Genomic DNA, 10355 nt, shown 5'->3' with positions numbered 1-10355 from the left:
AAAAAAAAAAAAAATGATTTTGAAGAGTAAACATTCCAAGAGCTACACAGAAATTTGTTAAAAAGTGAACCAATACTCTCCTGCTAAACAGGCTATTTTTACACTTCCACTAAGTTGCAATAATTTTGTGAGTGGCCTGTTCAACACTCAATTATTTCTTTAGTACAGCAGAAAAACTAAGTTACACACTTTCAAGGCGTTGGATACTTAGTGCCAAATTGGCCTTTGATAATTTTACACTGATTTATATTCTCAACATCTGTACAAAGGAAAGTTGTGAGGTAAGAAAGAAAACAACTGCTCCAGTATCTTTTTGGCAGAACCCAGACAAACAGGAGTCAGCAAGATGAGTGAGAAGAAGACCAATGAAGTTTGGCTATGAGACTTCCATCTGACTGGTGGTAGAAACTGGGAGGTCAAGTTTAGAGGGGGCAGGATCATCAGATGCAGAACAAGCCGTCCAGCACAGGAAATGGCCCACCCTGACTGTCAGTGTTCTCTGAAGCAAAGTGACATTCACTGTATTTAATTTTCACTACAAAAGGCGTTGTCTCTCAAGTATCACTCACCTCTCTAGCTGCCAACACGATTGTTGTCAGTTGAGAGCGGTCGCCCCACTCTGCTAAGAATGTTAATGTAAGTGCTTGAACAAAAATGGGTGAAATAAAATGTAGCCACTTCTTCTGAGGTATTGTCGTGCTTGTACCCGTTTCAACATCTCCCGGTCCATTTAAGAGTTTGCTTCGTTGAAACTAAAATAAATAAAAAAAAAAAAAATGATAATCCCAGGAAAAAAGTCAAAATAGCACAAAATCATTTAATATTTCTTTTTAAAAATGTTTAAGTTCTATGGAATATGGTCCAAAAAAGTAAATTTATGTGACTCCCCCTCACCCAAATGTCCTCTCTGAACCAATGATCTCACAAAGCAATAAATGTTATATTCTTGGTTCTCCCATTCCTCCCCAGCAAAGCAGGCTGTCCCAGATGCTATGGAAGAAACAGGTAAAATCCCACAGTACAGTCCGTGTGTTCAGTCTGCCTGCCTGTACTCAGTGCCCCTCTCCGAGCCTCCTTTCTCTACCACATTCACACTGACCCGTGGTCACACTGTGGCCAGCCATAAGGACAGACACTGAGTAAAATAAGCTATTTTTGTGCAGTGCACACACGTCAATGGCCTCTGGAAAAGCTCTCACTGGTGTTTATTCCCAGTTGAGAGCCTGTTAAGCCCAGATATTTACCAGTGTTAGGACTTACTTCTTCGTCTTTCTTCTTTAATTCTGCCTGAACTTCTTCCAGTTCCTCTTGACCCTCATCAGGGCTCATCTTTAAGCCTTCCCGAAGCATTCTAATGCCAAAAATGGCAAATAACGCAGTTGAAACGTAGTACGTATATACCCTGGGGATGACTGTGGTGGCATAGCCAAACAAAACTGGAAGAAGACAGCAGGGTATCTGTTAGTGAGCAAAGACCACAACCAGCCAACCATTCAACCAACCAAAGGAACTTGAGAAATCAAAATTTACAACTAAGGAGAAAATGGTTCACATAAGAATTAATCTAACATGTAATAATCTGAAATAATTCCATTTCTTTCCCTTCTCCCAAAATTAAACTCTTAGGTCTAGCCAAGGACCTAACACAGCTCACCAAGAAATCAAGCAGGCCAGCTGAACACAGCATGTCTTCCTGAACTCCCTTCCAAGGCTGGCTAGTCTTTAGGTTGTGCAGGGCACAGGGCCTGAGGGAGCAGGTTGGCTCTGATGTCCTCTAAGTAGAAGACCAGGATTTTGCAGCCTGGAAGCCACACCACTTTCATACATATGTAGTGATACTCCTTCATCACAAACTAATATATTGAAGAATCATGACCAGACTCTCCTATGATTCAACCTCTGCTCCTCTGTAACTATGTAAAATAAGTATATCTTATGAAAAAAAAAAAAAACAAAAATTTATTTACGTGTTAAAATGTTTACAAGAGATGCAGAGTTACTTAGTAGCATTCTTCCCTATGGAAAACAAAGTGTAAGTTATATCAAAAATGATACTTAGAGCTACATCAAGAACCCAAATCCTAACTCAGTAATGAAAATTTCAAAACTAATCAGAGCACTCAGGGAGGCCAAGGGAGAAACATCCCTTGAACCCAGGAATCAGAGACCAATCTGAGCTACAACTAGACCCTGTGTGTCTACTAAAAATAGAAAAACTAGCTGGGCATTGCGGTGGGTGCTTATAGCCCCACCAACTCGGGGGCTGATGCTGAAGATCAAGTGAGCCCAGGATTTTGAGGTAGCTGTGAGATAAGCTTACGCCACAACACTCTAGCCTCAGCAACAGAATGAGACTGTGTCTCAAAATAAATAAATACATAAAATGGGTATAACATGGCTTGGCACCCGTAGTACAGTGGTTACAGTGCCAGCCATATACACCAAGGGTGGCAGGTTCAAACCCGGCCTGGGCCAGCTAAACAACTGCAACAAAAAAATAGCCGGGTGTTGGGGCAGGTGCCTATAGTCCCAGCTACTTGGGAGGCTGAGGCAAGAGAATCGCTTAAGCCCAAGAGTTCGAGGTTGCTGTGAGCTGTGATGCCACTGCAATCTACTGAGGGTGACATAATGAGATTCGGTCTCAAAAAACAAAATAAACAAACAAAAAAAAAAAACCAAAAACAAGTATAACACTGCCTGAACATCAAACATATAAAAGCTATTCCCTATATTACAAAGTTAGATTTCAGAAATGTAGTAAACCTATCTCTACTTGTGTGCACATCTGTATCTGAATTACAAGTATGTGTATATGTGTATGTGTACACACACACGATCCAGGCATGTTTTCTAGCTCTGTCTACTGAAAATGCCAAGAAGCAAAGAAATCTCAGTAACAACGAGCCTGCCTTGCACCCAGATGTTAGGTTCTAACACCATTCACCAGTAAAAGGCTCCTCAAGGCTTTTCAGAGAAATGGCCAATTTCAGCACTGGGCGGGAGAGGTTTGCTATTCCAGAAAGTTAAGAAAGAATGAAACAATGGGAGCTTGTCAGAAGGACACAGGAGGCAGCTTGCAGAAGCTGCCACTGGCCTGTTTAACAGGCTTATTTAATCAACAAAACAGTCAAATAGTTAATTATAAACCATTGAGAAAAAGGAATTAAGTGAACCAATATACCATATGCTAATATTAAATAGAAAAACAAGTGGGAAGAGAGGAGCGCTCTCACAGTCGAAGGCCTAGGGCTCGTGGTAAATCTGGAAGTAGGATTAGAATCAGTAAGTCATTTTGCAAGCATCAGGGGAAGGTTTAGAGTACATCCCCCAAGAATCATCAAGTAATGATAATCTATGAGGAGATAATGAGGAATGTTATCTGTGCTGACTTAGAGCGTCCCCCACACACTGCATAGTAGTTGTAAGACCAAGACGGCATACAAGAGAATTGCTAACAGAGCGAGCAAAGTCAGCTTATCAGTGAGGGATAAACGGGTTACTCTAGAGCAGCGGTTCTCAACCTGTGGGTCACGACCCCTTTGGGGGTCAAATAACCCTTTCACAGGGGTCGTCTAAGACTATCAGAAAACACATATTTCCGATGGTCTTAGGAACCGAGCCACCGGTCCTCTGTCTGACTCCAGGCGGGTCTGCCCACATGCAGATATGCACACATACAAGTACCCAGAATGTTCACATCCCGCCAACCCCATCACATACGCCCCGTACAAACAGAGGTGTATGTGACGGGGTTGGCACCATAATGTACTTATGCAGACCGGTCATACCCGTGTAGAGAGCAGGTGCTGTGTTGAAAGCAGCAGTACTGGAGGGAAAATGATACTTCATGAATTATAATTACTGAGTAAATGTAAAATCATATACTGTAAAATCAACTACTGCAAAATGTATCCGTACCGTGGGAACTTAATCTGGATGCTGACCCGTCTTTTTATACTCAGCTGTGGTTGATGTGACTACTGCCCCCTTGTGATAGTAATGGGTATGTAAAAAAACAACACAGAATCGTAAATCTTAGGAAACTTTAATGAACTGTATTGGCTGAACTATGCCATAGATCATCTTTTGTATTATTAAAGCTATTGTTATATATTATATTCATTAGTTAACCATCCCATGACAATGGATGGTGTAGAGAAGAGCATTAAGAAAATATAATGGTTGAAAAAAGAAAATATAGTGAGGATTTCTTACAGTATGGTTTTACCTCAATAATTACAGCAGAAATTGAGAAACCGTAATGTGTTATTTATTGTGAAGTTCTATCAGTCAAATCTGTCAAGCCAAACAAACTAAAACGCCATTTTGACAGCAAGCATCAAGCTTTGCCGGCAAGGACACCAACTATTTTATTTTATTTATTTATTTATTTTTTACAAAGTTTCTAAAAACTTTATAATCACTTGAAATGACGCCGCGATGGCCAGAGAAGAGCAAGAAGAAACATTTCCTCCAACTAAGCAAATGCTACCCAGCAAAGGCTTCCTTTCCTCAAGAGGACTGGAAATCGTTCTCCGCGGAGAAGGCAGTGTCCCCTCTCTGGTAGCTGGCCTCGGGGGCTGCGCGCTGGTCTCCGAGGAACCTAGCCCTGTGGCCGGGTTGCGGCCCCGTTCCCGCCTGGGCGCGGGCGCTGCAGGGCCGGGCCGGGGAGCGGCCGGCGGGCGGGCGAGGCGGGCTCAGACCTCCTGACCTTCGCCGCACGTCTGATGTCACGTCTGATGTCCGGGGTCCGGGTCTCCCGCTGGCAGGCAGAGTCCACGCCTACCTGTTGTGCTCCGGGAAGCCAGACTTCGCCGGAGACAGGGAGAAAAGACCCACAGGACTAACCGCCCGCCTACCCCGCGCCCCAGTCAGTTCCTCTTCGGCGGGCTCTGGCCCTTTGGGCCAGGACACCTGGGCCCAGGTCCCGCGGTCCCACCTTCCTTCGCGACCACCCTGGAGGATCCCCAGCCTCTCAGCGGGCTGTGAGGGGCCCAGTGCGACTTCCCTCCCAGCCGGCAGGCAGCCTGGACACCGCCCCCCTCTCCTGGGATTCCCGACTGCTTGCCTCCGGGGGTGCCCCCTCAGCTCAGCGCCCATCCGGGTCCTGCCACGTTAGCGGGTGCTCCGCAAAGCCGGACACCAACTATTTTAGAAGCAAAGCTGATGGACTCAAGAAAGCCAGACTGGACACTGGTGGCAAGTACCACAAACAAAACGTAGCAGCCGTTAAAGCTTCATATTTGGTGGCACTCAGAATCACCAGAGGTATGAAACCTCACACCATTGCTGAGGATTTACTGTCGCCAGCAGCCAAAGACATTCTTGGAGTTATGATTGGAAGCAAATTTGTTACGAAATTGAGTGCAATTTCCTCATCTAACGACACTGTCCACAGAAGAATAGATGACATGTCTGCTGATATTCTTGATCAGGTAATCCAGGAAATTAAATCTGCTCCACTTCCAATATTTAGTATACAGCTTGATGAATTTACAGACGTTGCAAACTGTTCAGTTACTGGTTTGAGTGAGGTATATGAATGATGGCAACTTTAAAGATGAGTTTCTTTTTCACAAACCTCTTGAAATGACAACTACTGCACATGATGTATTTGACACAGTTGATTCATTTCTGAAAGAGCATATCTCTTGGGAAAAGGTTTGCACAGGTATACTAGGATGTCGATCTGGATTTCAACTTTTAGTACTGAATGAGTCACCAAAAGTCATCGGAACTCACTGTATGGTTCCTCGTCAAATATTAGCAACAAAGACACTGCCACAAAAGTTACAAGAAGTAATGAAAAAAAGTTCTGTCAATTTTGTAAAGGTGAGCCCTTTAAACAGCCGACTGTTTTTGCAACTGTTGCCTACCTTATCTGCTTTCTTTGAGGAACCTGACATTGAACCAGACAAAAGGATTACAATGATAGTTTCTGTGAAAGAACACTTGCACATGCTTGCAGACGAAATTTCATCGTACTTTCCAAATCTACCTGACACCCCATTTGCACTTGCCAGAAGCCCAATCACAGCCAAAGTTAAAGATGTTCCTGAGACAGCACAAGAGGAGTTCACTGAACTTATTAGCAGTGAAGCAGTGAGAACTGATTTCTCTCCAATGCCAGTTACAAAATTCTGGATGAAGTGTTTGCAGTCATATCTTGTTTTGTCTGGGACTGTGTTGAGCCTTCTTCTTCCACTTCCAACAACATATCTTTGTGAAACAGGGTTTTCCAACTTGTTGCTTATCAAGCCTAAACATACAAGTAGACTTGTGGAAGATGATCTTTGCTGTGCTCTTGCAAAGACTGCCCCGAGAATTTCTGATCTGGTGAGAAAGAAGTTATCTCAACCTTCCCACTGACATTGCCTTTTTAAGCATACTGTCGCAAAATGTAGCAATGTAGTTTACTGGTGTTATAGTAAGACTGTTACCCATGCTACTCCATGCTTCAAGACAAAATTTCATTTATTTGTAATTAGAAATAAATATTTCACAATATATAATTATTGTTTTTGTGATTAATCACTATGCTTTAATTATTTAAAGCAATTTGTAATAATGAAAATACATCCTGCATATCAGATATTTACATTACAATCTGTAACAGTAGCAAAATTACAGTTATGAAGTAGCAACGAAAATAATTTTATGGTTGGGGGTCACCACAACCATGAAGAGCTGTACTAAAGGGTCATGGCATTAGGAAGGTTGAGAACCACTGCTCTGGAGGGACACAGTGTCTTCTGTGCAGTTTTCTAGTCAAGAAAGCAGAACCTCAATGTAAAAGTGAGGAAACTCACACACAAAATGAAGAGGAGTCCACTAGGGGAGGTGGAGGACACTGCATTCTTCAAAAAAAGTTGATGTCATAAAAAACATTTTAAACGGCTATGGAAATACTTCAGATTAAAAGACTAAAAAGATAGTAACTATGGCTGCATAGTATTTCATGGTATACATATGCCATTCCTGGGTTTTACATCTTTTGTATTAACCCGGATGGAGTTGCAACACATTCTTCTTAGTAAAGTATCACAAGAATGGAAAAACAAATATCCAATGTACTCAATACTAATATGAAGTCAGTAAGTGATCTAATACACACCCACATAGGAGAAAAACTCATTTCAATTCAAGTTGGGGGGAGGGGGAATGTTGGAAGGGGAAGAGGGGAAGGTGGGAGGGGGTCAGTACATTCCCACTTAATGGACACAAGGGTGCGGGGACACAACTACAAGAGGGTCTCTACTTAACACAGCCAAATACTATAACCTAGTTATACCCTCACATTAACCTGAAATTTAAAAAATAATAATAATGAAATCTGATCTAGATTGGATCCTGTACTAGAAGGGAAAAACAGGATATTAGGTAAATTAACAAAATTAAAATATGGTTGATAAAATCTCAATGTGTATGTATTTGTACACATATATCTATAACCCACGGATATATAAATTATGTGTAGACAAGATATGCCTAGAGATAATTAAATGATGTGTGTTGTATTTACACTTTCAAACACAAATGCCAAATCAAATGGGGTAAAATATTAACAAAGCTGAATCTGGACAAATGTTCATAGGTATTCCTTATTTTATTTGGATAGCTTTGTAAATTTAAAAATTATTTCCATAAAATATTTTTAAAATGTAAAAATGAAGGGCAGCGCCTTTGACTCAGTAGGTTGGGTGCCAGGCCCATATACCGAGGGTGGTCGGTTTGAACCCAGCCCTGGCCAAACTGCAACAAAAAAATAGCTGTTGTGGCGGGCACCTATAGTCCTAGCTACTCAGGAGGCTGAGGCCAAGAGAATTGCCTAAGCCCAGGAGTTGGAGGTTGCTGTGAACTGTGTCACTCTACCCAGGGTGACAAAGTGAGACTCTGTCTCAAAAAAAAAAAAAAAAAAAAAAAAAAAAGTAGTATTTTTAAATCTCCTATAATTTAGTTTTCTCTTTATCTTCAGACAATCTTTAAAAAATGTTATTTAGTGAAACTTATAATCCTACCTTTTCTGCTTTGACAACTCTACAAAGTTTCCTCTGACAATGCAACTTTGTTTTCTCTTTGTTTGGTTATTACTATTGCTTTGGAAACCTCTCCTCCGACACTGAAATACTTCATTGCCAAATAAACAATTTGAAATTAACAATATTTCAATTTTCTCAATCATTTCTAAATAATTTAAACAAGGTACTTCTAATTCTAAGTAAAAGCAACATATATAAGAATATTCATTTGATAAATTTTAGAAAAACATGGTTTCTAACTTTCTGCTTTCAAGAAAATTGACAGAAGACTTATTGAACTGTCAGATGGTAAGTCATAAAAGTCATTCTTGATGACAGACCCGTATGCGATTTCTACTGAACTCAGTGACATGATTATAACAAAAATTTCTTGGCTGTCACATCCATTTTTCTTTTTCTGGCCAGTGAATACATCCCCCTTACATCTGCTTAAAAAAAAAAAAAAATTCAGTGTTTATGTAAACCCTAATTCATTCTATCAGTAATTAGTATTCACACACGGGCATATAAACTAATTTAAAAAGAACAGCCCTATCATCTCATTAAGAGATATATTTGCAATTTTAAAAAGTTTAAATATTTAAATTTTTTATATATTTGCTTTGATCAATTGTGTACTGATAATAACTATAACTCAATCCATAGTGTTAACACTTAGAGACTTAACCAAGGAAATTTTCAAAATCTCAAAATTCAATTATACTATTTGCATATTTTTACTGTAAATAAATTTGATGGGGTAATCCGTAAAAGACTTTGAAGCAAAAATTTATAATCATCAGGGTAAAACTGTATGAGGAAAATACATGAAAATATATAATAAGATGAAAAATATTACAGGGGCCAGGAGCAGTGGCTCACACCTATAATCCCAGCACTCTGGGAGGCCCCACTGTGGGTAGATTGCTGGAGCTCAGGTGTTCAAGACCAGCCTGAGCAAGAACAAGACCCTGCCTCTAACGAAAAATAGAAAAACTAGAGCCAGGTGCAGTGGCTCACGCCTGTAATCCTAACACTCTTTACCATATGGGTAAGAACAGTTTAAAATAAACTGAAAATTGCATCTAAGTTATTAATTACCTCCCAAATGTCCTTTAACAGAAAAATATGCAATTCTCTGTGGTTCCATTTATATCAAATATAAATGTTACCTGACTGAAAAGAAAAAAAAGGTAAACTCCAGTGAATAAATGAGTATATATCTTGATTGTGAATAGCTAAAAATTTGATTTAAAATGTGCAACATGGTTTTTAGGAATTTGTGCACTGAAACCATTTGCTGTTTGCTAAAATCTGGAACAGAAACCAACGTCCAATACAACTAAGTGAACCATTCAACAAGTCAAGCCTGGAAGGCAGCATGCACTCACCTGATAAGCACGTCATCAGGCCCAGGGCGAGCATTGCTCCCGCCAGCACGGTCAGACGGTTATAGCGCATGGCCATGATGGCTGCTATAAAAAATGTCTTATCACCCAGTTCAGATACAATGATAACTGAGATGGCAGCGACAAATGCATGGATAAACCCCAAATTAGTTTGGGTAGCCGGATCTTCTTTACTGGTATGAACTGGGGCTGCTGGTGTAAATCCTTTCTGAAATTAAAAAATATATATATATATCTGTTACTTTTTGGGAAAAAAAATCATTATTTAAAATTCTTGTACTTTGCAGGTGAATAAGACTCTTTATTTTTTCATCATGGTCACTAGACTTATTTACTATCTAGTCATTTTGAAAGGCATCGATAATGACAGTACCTGTTAACGATGGCTGCCGCAGGCTGCGTATGCCTCACCTGAGATGCTTGGAACTAGAAGTGTATCGAATTTCAATTTGGGGGGATGTTGGAATATCTTCATTACAGTTGAGCAACCCTAATCTGGAAATCTGAAATCCAGACTGCTCCAAGGAGGGTTTCCTTTCAACATCATGTCAGCACTTAAGAAGTTTTGGATTTTGGAACATTTGGGTTCGGGATACTCAGCATGTATAATGCAGATCTACGTATGAGTCACCAAAACAATTCACATCTATGAATTTAAGTTACCTTACATTTCAAGTATTTGTGGTTTGAGATTTGGTTTTTAGCTATGTCTCACATAAATTTTGGTTACTTGGGTGGAAGACCGAGGTATGTTTATCAAAGTGATATGAAGATGAGGCAAATTTCATTACAGACAAAGGAGAATCCAGAAAGCTCTCAACAGGCTAGAGCATGAGTTGGCGTTCATTAAAACATGGCTTAATACAGCTCGAAGTATGAATAATCCCATAGAAGGTAAAGTGGCTTCTTTTTTTTTTTTTTTTTTTTT

General features: G+C 40.2%; 1 protein-coding gene across 1 annotated transcript in view; it reads right to left on the bottom strand.

Annotated features, from left to right (window-relative positions):
- Nucleotides 1-10355, bottom strand: part of TMEM165 (transmembrane protein 165) — a 30389-nt gene that overhangs the window by 5731 nt on the left and 14303 nt on the right. Inside the window, exons 2-4 of the mRNA XM_003794611.2 lie at nucleotides 9410-9635; nucleotides 1261-1436; nucleotides 570-752 (exon numbers count right to left, since the gene is read on the bottom strand). Coding sequence (XP_003794659.1) covers nucleotides 570-752; nucleotides 1261-1436; nucleotides 9410-9635 — 585 coding nt within the window. The remainder of the gene's footprint in view (nucleotides 1-569; nucleotides 753-1260; nucleotides 1437-9409; nucleotides 9636-10355) is intronic.

This window comes from Otolemur garnettii, unplaced genomic scaffold (genome assembly GCF_000181295.1).
Source record: "Otolemur garnettii isolate 467f Iridium unplaced genomic scaffold, OtoGar3 scaffold00083, whole genome shotgun sequence".
NCBI lineage: Eukaryota > Metazoa > Chordata > Mammalia > Primates > Galagidae > Otolemur > Otolemur garnettii.
The sequence above is the reverse complement of the archived record's forward strand: the minus strand, read 5'-3'. Positions and strand labels throughout refer to the sequence as shown.